This window comes from Egretta garzetta, unplaced genomic scaffold (assembly GCF_000687185.1).
Source record: "Egretta garzetta isolate BGI_Z169 unplaced genomic scaffold, ASM68718v1 scaffold250, whole genome shotgun sequence".
Lineage (NCBI taxonomy): Eukaryota > Metazoa > Chordata > Aves > Pelecaniformes > Ardeidae > Egretta > Egretta garzetta.
Window position 1 is genome coordinate 462,376 of NW_009258294.1, and position 14,608 is coordinate 476,983.

The 14,608-nt window shown below is 42.6% G+C and overlaps 1 protein-coding gene across 1 annotated transcript in view; it reads right to left on the reverse strand.

Moving 5' to 3' along the window:
- Positions 1-14,608, reverse strand: part of GLDC (glycine decarboxylase) — a 45,285-nt gene that overhangs the window by 13,110 nt on the left and 17,567 nt on the right. Inside the window, exons 7-15 of the mRNA XM_009638219.2 lie at positions 13,971-14,067; positions 12,835-12,940; positions 11,631-11,770; positions 10,809-10,889; positions 10,149-10,246; positions 9,511-9,595; positions 9,378-9,419; positions 6,294-6,436; positions 5,285-5,360 (exon numbers count right to left, since the gene is read on the reverse strand). Coding sequence (XP_009636514.2) covers positions 5,285-5,360; positions 6,294-6,436; positions 9,378-9,419; positions 9,511-9,595; positions 10,149-10,246; positions 10,809-10,889; positions 11,631-11,770; positions 12,835-12,940; positions 13,971-14,067 — 868 coding nt within the window. The remainder of the gene's footprint in view (positions 1-5,284; positions 5,361-6,293; positions 6,437-9,377; positions 9,420-9,510; positions 9,596-10,148; positions 10,247-10,808; positions 10,890-11,630; positions 11,771-12,834; positions 12,941-13,970; positions 14,068-14,608) is intronic.

Below are 14,608 nucleotides of genomic sequence, written 5' to 3' on the forward strand. Positions count from 1 at the left end.
TTGAATGCACAAGAACTGGATGAACCTAGAGACTTCTGTGGGTAGCTACCAAGGCATACCAGAGGCTTGTCTGCTTCTCCTGTCAGGATTGGCTATACTGGGAACCAACTTCCACTATAAGCAGTGTAAGTTTTAGGTAATCAGTTCTTGTTCCCTTTGTATCTGAAAAAAGCTGGAGAAGGAGTATCATACCACCTTGAAAAAGGAAAAAACTGTCATTACCAATTTTCTTCTGAGGCATGGACGTCTGGGCCTAGATCCATCTCAGTGAAGATCTGAATCACTGTTTCACATTAATGAGTAGCCCCTGTGATGGCTTCAATGGTTAGGTCCCTGCCTTGATCACAAGCCCATTTGTAGGTTTTAGGTCTTTCCCTAAATGTCCTGATGATTCATGGGCTCACCGAGTTATGAATAACTCATGCTTAAATTCCCAGTCCAGGTCTACCTGAGTCACTTCAATTCTGGCAGCCTGGTCTACCTGCTCATTGTTTCAGTGTTCTTCAGTGCTGCTGCCCTTGGGCTTGTGAGCATCTGTATGACACGTACCTTTACAGTAATGCTTTCTACCCGGGCAGCAATGTCTTGCCAGAAGGCAACCCTGTGCTGCCAGTTGGTCTGTTTCCAGTCATGCGGCCACCCTCACAGGGCATTTGCCACCATCCATGAGTCAGTATTGACATAGAGTACTGGCTGCTTTTCTCATTCAGCTACCTCTAGGGACAGCTTCTGCAAACGGGCTTGACTTGCCTTCTCCTTCAATGGCTTTCACAACTTGTGTAGGACTCTACACAGCAGCCTTCCACTTCTGATGGTTTCCTACAACACAACAGGATCCACTGGTAAACAGACCATACTGCTTTTCACCTTCTGGTAACTCATTTCTTGCACATGAGTCACCTCCTTGAGTGATGCTTGAGTGATCTGAAATTTATGCCTTCTGATGAGTCCATAATCTCTTCCAGGATTCCTGGGCAGCTGGGGTTCCCCATCCCAGCCTGTTGCATGACCAATGATACCCACTTACTCTAACACAGCATCCTTTGAACAGCCGGTACAGCACAGGCAATCATGGTGTGAAGAAGAGCTGTGCTTTTGTACCAACAACTTCTAAAGCAGATCAGCCCCCCTTGTACACTGCTAGTATCTTTTTTTCAGTCAGAGTGTAGTGGGCCTTGGATCCTCAACAGCCCCAGCTCCAAAACCCTAAAGTCTGACCTTGTATTTCTCCAGGTGTTTTCTGTCAGAGGCTCCAGCTGAGGCCATGCTCCCTGGCCTGCAGCATAAAGTACATTTTCTCACAGCAGGTCCCATCTGGATGGACTCCAGGGCTACTGCATGAACTATCTTCTCTTTGATCTGTTCAAAGGCCTATTGTTGCTCAGGGCTCCACTCAAAACTGTTCTTCTTTAGGGTCACTCAACAGAGATGGCTTACAAGCTGATTGTAACCTAGCATGCACATGCATTCTCCAGTAATCCACAATGCCTAGTCAAGCCTGTGTTCCTCTCTTGTTAGCTGGTGAGGACATAGTTTTTTTCTTATTGATTGCAGTCCCAAGGGTGTGACAATGTCCATCTTGCTGTTTTAGTCCCAAGAACTGTATTTCTTGTGCAGGTGCTTTGAACTTGCTTTGGTTTTACGGCAAAAGCACTTTTCTGAATGATCTCAATTATTCTTCTCGCCTTCTCAAATCCTTCCTCTGCTGTGTTGCCTCATACAAAGATGTCGTCGGCATATTGCAGGTGTTCAGGGGCTTCACCTTGTTCCAGTGCAGTCTCTTATCAGTCAAAGACTGACAGGTAGGTAGGGCTGGTATATCGGTCACCCCGCCACATGAAAGCAAACTGTGGCCTGCACTCTGCTGCCAAAGGGATCAAGAAAAATGCTTTGGCAATATCAATTGTGGCATACTCCTTGGCCACCATTGACTCTGGTTCATATTGGAGTTACAGCTTGTCCCACACGGCAGCACTCAATGGTGGCATTAATTTGCTTAGGTTGTGATAGTCCACTGCTAAACCTCCACCCTCTGTCAGTCTTTTGTACTGGCCTTCTAGGAATATTTAAGGGTTATTAAGTCTTGCTTATCACTCCTTGGCTCTCCAATAGATGAAGCAACTTACGGATGGTAACCAGGGAGTCTTGGCTGGTGCAATACTGCCACTGGTCATGGTAGTAACCACCACCTGTTGTTCTTTGTCATGCAGCAACCCTACAACGGAGAGGCCAGGCAAGGTAGAGAGTTGTTTAATCTTCTTTGTGTCCACTGTGGCCACAACAAAGGCCCACTGGTACCTTCTTGGGTCCTTGAAATACCCTCTGCTGAGGTAGTCTATGCCGAGGGTGCATGGAGACGCCAGGCCATCACGATAGAATGTTTCTGCCATTTGTCCCCTGTTAGGCTCACCTCAGCCTCCAACATAGACAACTGTTGGCATCCTTCTGTCACTCCACAAATCCAGATGGGTCCTGCCCCTCCTACCCTGATGGCATTACAGTACACTGTGTACCAGTATCCACCAAAGCATTATACCCACATGGATCCAATATGCCAGGCTATTGAGTCCATACAGTCCATTAAACTTTGTTATCCCCTTCCTCTGCTTAGCCAGAGGCAGAGAGCCTTTACTCCTGGTTGTAGTATTCACGCTCTGACTCACGTGGTGTCAGACCAGAAGTCCCTTCACCAAACTCAGGAGGAGAGGCATTTTCAACCGTTATACTGTGTCTGGGGGACTGCTGGTTGCTTTCCACTGTCTTAGAATCAACTGGAGCAGCAGCCTTCTTGGTTAGTCCCTTCTTAGTGGCTGTCTTCCCCTGCATTTCAAGTACATGGTCTTCTAGCTTCAAGGTGAGTGCACTGTCCGTCTTCCTCATGTCCTAGCCCAGCCACACAGGAAGAACTAGAGGCTGCCCAGATGCGTGCGCCTCGGCCAACTCAGAATGAGAAGTGGAGGGATTCTCTTTGAAACACCCTGGAACCAGCAAGACAATCTCTCCACAGTTGGTATCTCAAAATGTGGCCAGTCCATCATCACCAATGAGTTGTTGTATGACACATGCATTTTCCACAAACCTGCTCTGCATAGCCCATGTGTACTGGATGTCATGAAGATCTGTGGAGACCTATTTGTTGCCCAGGTCACCATAGACCCCCTCCACCACTGCTAATTCTCTTAGATACTGAACACCTTTCTCAGAAGGGGTTCAACTGCCTCAGTAATTGACAAGATCACCCTTGAAAGGACACCTCACACTCAACAGGAACCACCTCCAGAGGCTGCAGATTGTCAACTTCTGATTTCTTTGTTGATTCCCTGGTCCCTACCAAGGGATCCCAGCTGCTGCGCTTCCTACCCTCAATTCATGATTACCACCTCCAGCATCTCAGCATCTGAGCAACCAGGTAGCAATATGTTTGCCTGCTTGGAAGTCGTAATTTTTCTGCATATCTTGGAGCTTGCTCAGGGTTAGGGATGGGGTGGTTTCTGCCTCTTGGAGGACTTCTATCACTTCCTCCTTATAGTTCCTTGCCAAAGAACCAGCTTCCTGATCAGAGCCTTCCTCCTCCTCCTCCTTAACTAATTGGTGGTACAGTCCTCCACTGCTAGTGCTTCCTTTTTACTACCGGGGCAATCACTATGGTTGAGGTTTGGGTCTCTATCTCAACCATTGTGTCCTTAGAAGTAGAGGCCCACTTTCCCCTGCTGCTGTGACAGTGCTAGACAGAGTCCCAACAGGCACAGGCCATGCCCCAAAACAGTGCTAGGAGGTGCTGGATCTCATTGGGGTAAGCAGGGCACCTTTCCATCAAGTGGTGTGCCAATTCAATGGGATTGCATGCCTGTTCAGGTGTAAAATCCCAGGTTATAGAGGGGATAACAGCCCTAAGCACCTGCCCAAACCCTCCTACACACCCTGTCACCCAGGGATCAACTCCCTCTGGGCATGTTTCTCTGTCAGCTTGACAAGCTGTTTACTCTTACCCCAGGACCAAACCAGGTCCCACATACCCAACAATAAGCCAACAATGTTAGATAATAGGATGAAATATCTTATGTAAGGATGCACAAAAACCTCAGGAGCCCATGCAAAAGAGCTGGACACATCAACCCTGGAGAAGAAGGGGGTGTAATCCCTTGTTCTCTCCACTAGGTAGCTCATGCAGCACAGGAACAGCATCACAGCCAGGGCTGTACGCCAGTCCAGGCATACAGCCATTGCTTTTATCAAAATGTTTCCAAGCACAGCGAAATACGTTGATAAGCAGCACAGTAAACAGCAAGAGCTGAAAGCAGCCATTAAAAAGCCCTAGACTCTAATACACAGTAAAGCAAGCAAGCTCTGTGACCCACACAGGAGCCTGAAAATTAACAAATTAACATGCTCAGATCAAAACTGTCATTACCTCAAGCCCCAAGCTGGGTGCTAAAAAGGGCTATCATGAATTGACCTGACCAATGGCCAAACACCCACACAGCTGCTCACCCACTCCCATCTCCCATGGGACAAGGAGAAAATAGAAGTAAGGTGAGAAGACTCATGGATTGAGAGAATGACAGTTTAACAGGGAAAACAAAAACTGCATGCGCAAGCAAAGCAAGAAAAGGAATTAATTCTTTACTTCCCATGGCCAGGCAGATGTCCAGCCACTTCCTGGAAAGCAGGGCCCATGTAATGGTTGCTTGGGAAGAAAAATGCCATAACCATGACCTTCCTCACTTTGTCCTCCTTTCCCTGAGCTGTTATTGCTGAGCATGCCATTATATGGCATAAAACACCCCTTTGGTCAGCTGGGGTCAGCTGCCCTGGCCGTGTCTCTCCCAGCCTCTTGCCCACTCCCAGCCACTCCCTGGGGGTAGGGGGGAGGCAAGGGGCAGGGTAGGGCAGAGTGGGGAAAAGAGAAAGCTTTGACACTGTGCAAGCACTGTTCAGCAATAGTCAAAACATCCCTGTGTTATCAACACCGCTTTAGTCACAAAGCCAAAGTCCAGCACCATATGGGCTGCTATGGAGAAAGTTAATTAACTCCATCCCAGACATATCCGGTACAATCACCCATTGAGGGAGTCCCCTTTCCTCATTCTCACTGTCTGTAAAGTAAAAAAAGACTTTTAAGATGGTATCCATGGTCCTCAAGGGAAGCAGGGAATACTGGAAGTTTGGCAACGATGAGGATATACAACCTAATTTCTCTCTAGGTGAGTCCCAGCAGCTGAATCAACTCTCCTTTCTCCACTTCCCACCCAAAGCTCTTCCCCATGCGACTGCTGGCACTTACAGTTCTATGACGTTCTCCTTTTGCATTTAAATAAGCTTTGATTGCAGCCAAACCTGCGTACTCTCCTTGGGCTCCGCTGCAAGAGGAACACAAACCCTGTTACACAAGTGCACAAACCAGAAGGTGCCAGCTCTCTACTGAAAACTTCAGAATTGTCCAGCCCTAATCCTTCTCAATGGCTTCAGGCAAGTGTTAGCAAATTAAAAGCAGCACATCCCATGGATTAAATTACAAATGGACAAGGATTAATTAACAGCTCTTGCCTCTTTTGCAAACAGTAGATGAAAAAAGTTATGCCATTTTATGTGCTTACACTATGATGTTAAATCCTTTTGGTGACTAAGTTGATCCCCATTTCTGCACCGAGCAGGGGACTATGTGCTTGACTACAGAAAGACAAAATAATACCAACTTGTGTAGTAAATAAAGCCTATGCAGTGAAACGTAAGAACTCTTTCAGTCACATCCTAAGTGTAGAGCAAGTGCTCACTGCTCATTTTGTATCAAAACTACTGATGGACATGAACAGGCTGCAGCTGTGCTCATTCAGCTCTGCTTTATTTACTTCAGTGACCATGCAGACCTTAGGCATTCTTCAGTCAAACCTAGTATTACCTACTGCATCAAATATCAGTTTCAATAATTATATAGTTACCAGCTGATACAGCTTATTCCTATTTCAAATCTTTAATTTTAGCTCATAGAAGGGTATCAGTAACACCACCATTTTAAGCAAGCAATGGTGGAGAAACCATCCTTTATAGAGAGGAAAACGTGGTACTAAAGATTAAAAGAATAAAAAAGACCAAATCATTGAACTTTTAGAAGAGATGAGACAAAATAAGATTCTGCAGTATTGAAAAAAAATCTTGTTTTCATAACCTTGCTAACGCTTCTCTTTGTCAAATTCAACTTTAGCATCTTCTTCCATTTTTGGCTTGCAAATTTTCTTTAGAGATAAGTATTTGGAATCATGTTAAGGCGCAAATGTTCAGAAAAAAATTCCTACCTGTTTGGTTGGAAGGAGATTTTGTCATAGCCAGTAATCTCACATAGGTCCTTCTCTAAATCCTTGAAAAGCTGCTGATACCCTTGAGCTTGATCCAGGGGCACAAAAGGGTGGATGTTGGCAAATTCCTTCCATGAAATAGGCTATTAGAAAAAAACAAAACAAAACATGTGCTGCAACAATAAGTTCTGCAGACAACTCTGTTTTGTTGTTAAACTCTATGAAGGAAAGAAGCTGCCCTGTGCTCAAGTAACAATCAAACATTTCTTGTGCAGCAGGACAAGTTCCCAGCTTCATTGTAGAATGTGGCCTGGCTGAACAGAGAGCTTTGTCTGGAACTCAGGAAAAAAAAGAGAGTTTATGACCTTTGGAAGAAGGGGCAGGCAATTCAGGAGGACTACAAGGATGTTGTCAGGTTATGCAGGGAGAAAATCAGAAGGGCCAAAGCCCAGCTAGAATTTAATCTGGCTACTGCCATAACAGACAATAAAAAATGTTTCTCTAAGTACACTGGCAATGAAAGGAGGGCTAAGGAGAATCTCCATCCTTTATTGGATGTGAGGGGAAACAGAGTGACAAAGGATGAGGAAAAGGCTGAGGTACTTAATGCCTACTTTGCCTCAGTATTCAACAGCAAGACCAGTTGTTCTCTGAGTACCCATCCCCCTGAGCTGGAATACAGGGATTGGAAGCAGAATGAAGCCTCCATAATCCAAGGGGAAATGGCTAGCGACCTACTACACTGCTTAGACACATGCAAGCCTATGGGGCCACATGGGATCCACCCAAGGGTACTGATGGAGCTGGCGGGAGAGATCACCAAGCCACTTTCCATCATTTATCAGCAGTCCTGGCTAACCAGGGAGGTCCCAGTTGACTGGAGGTTAGCAAATGTGATGCCCAACTACAGGAAGGGCTGGAAGGAGGGTCTGGGGAACTACAGGCCTGTCACTACAGACCTTGGTGCCAGGGAAGGTTATGGAGCAGATCATCTTGAGTGCCATCACGCAGTATGTCCAGGACAAGCAGGTGATCAGGCCCAGTAAGCATGGGTTTATGAAAGGCAGGTCCTGCTTGACTAGCCTGATCTTCTCTGACAAGGAGACCTGCTTAGTGGATGAGTGAAAGGCTGTGGATGTTGTCTAACTAGACTTTAGCAAAGCCTTTGACACTGTTTCCCATAGCATTCTCCTGGAGAAACTGGCTGCTCAGGGCTTGGATGGGTGTACTCTAAATTAAATCCAGTTGGCGTCCTGTTACAAGCAGTGTCCCCCAGAGCTCAGTTTTGGGGCCAGTTCTGTTTAACGTCTTTATCATTGATCTGGATGAGGGGACTGAGTGCACCCTCAGTAAGTTTGCAGATGACAATAAGTTGGGTGGGAGTGTTGATTTGCTTGAGGGTAAGAAGGCTCTGAAGAGGGACCTGGATAGGCTGGATTGATGGGCCGAGGCCAACTGTATGATGTTCAACAAGGCCAAGTGCCAGGTCCTGCACTTTGGTCACAACAACCCCACGCAATGCTACAGGCTCGGGGAAGAATGGCTGAAAGCTGCCTGGTGGAAAAGGACCTGGGGGTGTTGGTTGACAGCCAGCTGAATACGAGCCAGCAGTGTGCCCAGGTGGCCAAGAAGGCCAATGGCATCCTGGCTGGTATGAGGAAACGCGTGGCCAGCAGGGGTAGGGAAGTGATTGTGCCCCTGTTACACTCGGCACTGCTGAGGCCGCACCTTGAATCCTGTGTTCAGTTTTGGGCCCCTCACTACAAGAAGGACATGGAGGTGCTGAAGTGTGTCCAGAGGACAGCAACAAAGCTGATGAGGGGTCTGGAGCACAAGTCTGATGAGAAGCAGCTGAAGAAACTGGGGTTGTTTAGCCTGGAGAAGAGGAGGCTGAGGGGAGACCTTATCGCCCTCTACAACTGCCTGAAAGGAGGCTGTAGTGAGGTGGGTGTTGGTTTCTTCTCCCAAGTAACAAGTGATAGGATGAGAGGAAATGGTCTCAAGTTGCATCATGGGAGGTTTAGATTGGATAGCAGGAAAATGTTCTTCACCAAAAGGGTTGCCAAGCACTGGAAGGGGCTGCCCAGGGAAGTGGTTGAGTCCCCATCCCTGGAGGTATTTAAAAGATGGGTAGATGTGGTGCTTAGGACCATGGTTTCGTGGTGGACATGCCAGTGTTAGGTTAACAGTTGGACTTGATGATCTTAAAGGTCTTTTCAAACCTAAATAATTCTATGGTTCTATGATTTCCAGTAACATTTTTTTTTTAACATTCAGAAGATGCTTAAAAATCCTCAGTTTCTCTTTCTAGGTCACCTATCCTTATGTAGAACTGTGGGATCACAGGGCAAACAGACGAGTCATGTGGAATAGTACGTAATGTTCACATTGTTTCACACAGTTTTGTTGCTATCCATTTTAATTAGAAGGGAAAATACAAGACAGAAAACAGTGAAGGGAGAAGACATAGAGAAGGCAGGGAAAGAAAGGGGACAAAGGAAACCTAGTGGAAGATCAAAGCAAGAAGCCAATAGGGAGAGAGTAGAGGAAGCTCATTCAGAGCCAAAAAGTCATTTGGTACCCAAACAGCCTGGCTAAGGCTCTGCTTCATTTGCTACTAGCTAGAAAAATGAGGCTATCTGGGGACTCCAGCTCCCCACCTGGGGAAAAGGAGTGCTATCTGAAGAAACAGCAAACTGACAAAGCAGCATGAATTGCCATTGCCACCTGACTCTTTCCATATTTCTGAGGATTTGACTGTAAGATTTGTAAAGCAGACAGAAGTTATGTACTGCAACATTGCATGAGGGAACCGGACTGTGATGCCTAATTCCAAAAATTTTTTTTTTTTTTTCCAGAATGGAGGCTTCAAAGGCACTCACTCTCCTGCTGTTGCTGCACTCCTACTGTGCTTTTCAGAGCTTTTTTCATAGTGGAAAAAGGAGCTGAATTTTTCAGCTGCTTCTGAAACTGGCTCCTCAGCTGGAGTACTAGACCAGAAGCAGTCTTTATTTCTCTACAGTGATGCTGGCTAGATAGTTTACTCATGTGGGTCTCAAGTAAGACAATATTATTGCAACTTACTGCAAGTTCAGCTGAACTATTAAGCTTCATTGTGCAGGACCCCTAAAAATACAAACACATTTGTCAGTATTTATTGAAATATATAAATCTGTACGTAAGTACCTAATTTTTTCTCTTTTTGGTAAATACCTACCAAAGGAATCATGCTGTGTACAAGGGAAATATCTTTGTTTTCTAATCTTTTCATGTACCGCACGATATTTGTCTCAGAGTGATAGCTGGAGAACACAAAATGTCGTGTTAAGGCAAGCAGATTAGCTATACCAGGTGGTTGATCTGTGCTCTAACATAGGAAAAGCCATAAAAAAAAGCATTAACACTGAGGATAATTTTTAATATACACTAGGTACTTCTTTCCAAATTGGTACTTTATGCTTGCTAATAGCAATGTGGATGAAAAAAGGCTATTATCATTCATTGAGAAAGGCTATCAGTAAATATAGCCTATAAGGGCTCTAGTAAGTCTGCTGATGTAAGTCCTTGTACTTGCTTGCTTGCATACTACTAGCTTGTACAATGTAGAACATTAATGGAAAAACACATCCCCCATATGACCATGAGTATTGCTTTGCTCATGTAAAACGTGAAAAACATCTAATTCCTAATTACATGAAAAACATCTAAAGATGCTACTAAATAGATTATTTAAGAGTAACAAATGACTGTGTGAATACAGCTACAAAACAGTCCTCAACTGACTCCAGTACAGCGTTTGAAAAGAGATACTTTCAGATTCCATTAAAATATCAGATATACAGCAATTTCACAAACCTGTTGAAAACCTGATGCGTCAAGAAGTTGGAAGTTCTCTTAAATGGGGTGCTAAGGATGCCTTTGGTTTCCTCGCCCATACCCTCAGCAATTAGCTCCTTTGACACAAGAAATGTGGAGTCAAATACTTTCACTGAAATTCTTCTTTTCACAGTCAACTTTCATCAGCACTAGCTTATACTACCAGCTTACCTCAAGATTTAATCAGCCCTTTATGTAAAAAAACCCCCCACTTTATTAGGATACATACCTGAAGGTATCTAGCACAACAGCATTATATTAAAACTGGGTACAGATGTCTCAGTAGTCCTCATCTTGGAAGTATTGCTGCTAATTACTAATGACATGCAATAAAAATTCCAGTGGGAGAGAAATAATTGACCACCATGTCCTAACCCTCACAAAACAAGTAACAGCCTGGACACAAGGTGTCCAAGCTGACCGAAATGACTAAGCGTCACAATCAGAAAATGGCATTACTCAGTTACATAAATGATTGTTATCTCATACTGCCTCTCTCTTTAAGAGAGGATCTGAAATGCTTAGCATTTAACAAATGGTCAGCATATAGACACCCACTGTCCCAAGAGCAGTTTTGCTTTTTACTAAACTTCTCAATCACTCAGATAAGTTAATCTGTATGATCTATTGTCTACTTACAGCTGAAGATTCGCAACCAAAAATCCATAATATGTCATCTAGGTCTTTCTCATTTACAGTTTCATCAAGTGATACTCCAAGCTATGGATAAAAGCAACAGTAATTACTTAAAGCTCTTATCCCAGAGGCATAGTATTTTTATTCTAGTTGAGAAAAAACATTCCAGAAACACAGAGGGAAAAAAAAGAAAAGATCAACCTACCCATCAACATGTAAATGTTTCATTTTATGTAATAGATGCAGAAATTTTTTTTATTTGCATAAAAATTTCCAATTCCTACCTTTCCCCTGCTAAACCATCCAAGCCAGATGACTCACAAGCTTCAAGACTTGTGACCTCACGTGTTTCTAAGTTTTTCCATTTAATAGGAAAATTGCCCATTTTGCTCAACCGCCCCCTCCCACCATCCCATTTTACAGAACATATTAGACTTTGCTGAAAGTCCTCAGTGCCTATCAAAACGTGGTTTAGATTTCAATCTATCTTTAAACACCACCACAGGACCTGAATTCCAGAGATAAACCTTGCATTTCATCATTAAGATTTAGTCTCTCCACTCCAGCCCTTAGTAGCATATTTAACATGAAACAATTAGATAATCTATTTAAATAGGCATAATATGAAAATACAATGATTATTTCTGGAAGTTCAGTACCTTACTCAATTTCATTCTTTATATTAACTTTATAATTGATGGATATATCTGAGCAAATTACAAGAAGTCTTAAATAATTTTGTTCTGTTTAGCATGTGTAATGACTAGAAACTTAATGCAGAAAAGTCACACTACAAATTTCTGAAAGGTTTAGGGAGTTGCTTACTCTGCCATCACTATAAATCCGAAAATTTATCTGTCTAAGAGCTGCCCTGTCCAAAACCTCTTTGACTGAGCATCCACACGTGATCGTCAAGGTATCAAAGAACAGATCATGATGTAGTTTATGACCAGCTCGCCTGAGACCTATAAAAAACAGTAAGTTAATTCTATTAGCTGCATACTGCATTGCCTGCTTACACAGTACTTGCATAACACCATCAATCTTGTAAGTAAATGCTTTTACATAATAAAACAAAATATTCCCCTTGTGTACAGAGCAGCAAAATCACCAGCTTTTTAATGAAATGTCACTGTGCATGAAGTGCATCTAAATCAGATTCAGACCTAATTAAGAATGCAGACTGAGCCTAGGGAAGATCGTTCTGATACATCAAATGTGTAATATATACTGTGGCAGAATTGGTGTACGAATGCAATAAAGACAAAGTAACAAGGCTGGAAAGAAAAAAGTTATTACATAAATGGATATTAACTGTCATGGAGCTTGCCATAACAAAGTTTAGAGTCTCAGTGCTTTTCACAGCAGCAAAAGGTTTTCCAGCTAAGCTGGCAAATAAAGCATGAATAATTGTGGCAATCATTCCTCAATTCCCAGCATTCCAGTTCTGCATAGCTCCTTCTGACAGCAATGATAATCATGCCAGTGAAAAAAACCTACCAGACCACATAGTCCAGATGCAATCATTATTTTCTGCTATAGATTCTGTGCCTCTGGTCAGCTGTCAAGCTTTGGGATTTCAGTATTCATAGCAGGTATGATACTCCACCCAACTTAACTGAAACATTCCTATTTCTTTAATCTCATCTATTACTCTTTTTTTTTTGCTATGTTATTAATACTCTGTGCAGATATCTGTGTGTAAACTAGGATGGTCCAGTAAGTGAAGTACAGAGCTTGTGGCTGGAAAACGGCATTTGAATCTAGAGGCTTGCTGTGTAGTCTTCTGTTAGTTTCCCAAGAAAACAGAAGTAATGCTTGCAAGCTCGTATCACATAGATATCTAATTCTTGGATGTCACTGTCAGAAGTACACAAAAACATCAGCTATGCATTTTGTATTAAAATGTTCTCTCTAAAGTTGAGAGAACACGTTATCAGCTGGCAAAAAACTCCTAAGTTTATTTAAGAAGACATATTATTCAAGAAGGTGTAAGGATTTAAGAACAGTTTCTGCAATCATTAAATACCTTCAGCCAAGATTAGAGTAGCATTGTGCACCCGTCTTGCAATATGCTTCAATCCATCAGATCCGTGGTATATACCAAACATGGCTGCCATATTAGCTAGAAGAGCCTAGGATCCAAATACAATTTAGGACATTATTATTATGTTGTTATTGTTGTTGTTATTATTATCAAAGATTATTTCATGTTAGTTTAGTGGAAAGTTTCTTTAGCACCCGCATATCCTCAGCTGATGTTATACTTGATTATGTGTTGCCTACAAAACAAAAGGGAAAGGCAAAATACTTTAATGAAACTGTAAGCACTGATTATGAATTCAATGCCCTTTGAAATGCAACTATGTCAGCAATTAACATGAACATAAATTCAACAACTGCAACAATGGCATTTGAAGACTCTCAAATAAAGCTAGTCTCATGGGAAGCTCACTGTTTAGGACTGGTACAAAACATTTATGGAATATCTCATGAATACTAAGTAACTAAGCTTTTTTCAGTATTAATAATTCCTCCTCAAAATCTGGCACAACATTAAGAGCATAAGCCAAGCATTGATAGGAGCAGAAAAAATTATGAACCTGCCTGCCTGAAGGTCTGTGGAGGTGTGCTGAAGACAACTATTTTTGATAATTACTTAATTAATTTTGGTATTTTCCTGTAAAGATAGATCTTTGGCAATGTAATATTTTTACATCGAATCACATAGACCAAAATAGAAGTTGTGACAATTTGCGCAAGTAGTTTTAGCATTTAAAAATGGATTTTTTTTGCCTTGAGTGGGCAATTTCACATCATTAGCATTCCTTCTGTTTCATTAAGAAATCTGTCTGATATTGATAACAAATAGAGCACTACTCAGTGGTGTTCACCCTATGAGACAGATGGACTCATGACACTGCATGAATTCAGGGCTAAAGTCTTTACTAACGGAAAGAGATACTAATACTCTCTCTTCAAGCAGGGTTCCATTTTTCGATGGACTCAGGAGAAATGCACAAACACCAGAATATTTCAATGTTATTCTTTTTTCCAGTAAAAACTCTCAAAAGTAAAGCTAACTCAGATTACTGTGATGTTAGGACTATAATCTTATGGTTTAACTTGTTCCCTTCTATGGCTGAAAACAGCATGACAAGTTACCTGTGCTGTGCAGATGTTGCTGGTAGCTTTGTCCCTCCTGATATGCTGCTCTCGTGTTTGCAAAGCAAGTCGGTACACTTCCTTTCCATTTGCATCTCTAAGTCACAAGCAAAAATGATGCTTTTGTTACTTTAAAATTACAGTAATTTAAGACATTGGGCTCTATGTGTGCTAACCTGAAACTAGTTAATCTGTCCTCAGAGACAGAAAGGTGCTGGAGAGAATAAAGCATAAATCAGGACAGCTGTGATACCTGTGATAACAGAGAGTGAGACTAAAGTCTCTAGATTTCTATTTATATCATACCATGGCTGGCAAATGTGTCTGGTCAGGTAGAGCACACAGTGAGTTTTCTAAGCACACTACACCAAACTTGGTATTTGCCTTAAAATGCCACAGATTATTGGAACAGTTTTAACTGAATAGTAATCCAGAACTTAATTTCAACAAACACAGAGAAGGCAGCATCTTTTCTAATGATGTCAAGTAAGGGCATGTTGAGTTTGTATATAAAAATAACCCATCCAACAAATTTGTATGAGATAACTGAAAGGGCTCTGGCCAATCCATCCTTTAAGAGATCCTTTTGCAGCGCTCCCAAGATGTTAAAAGTGGAGAGGTAAGAGCCAATCTAACTC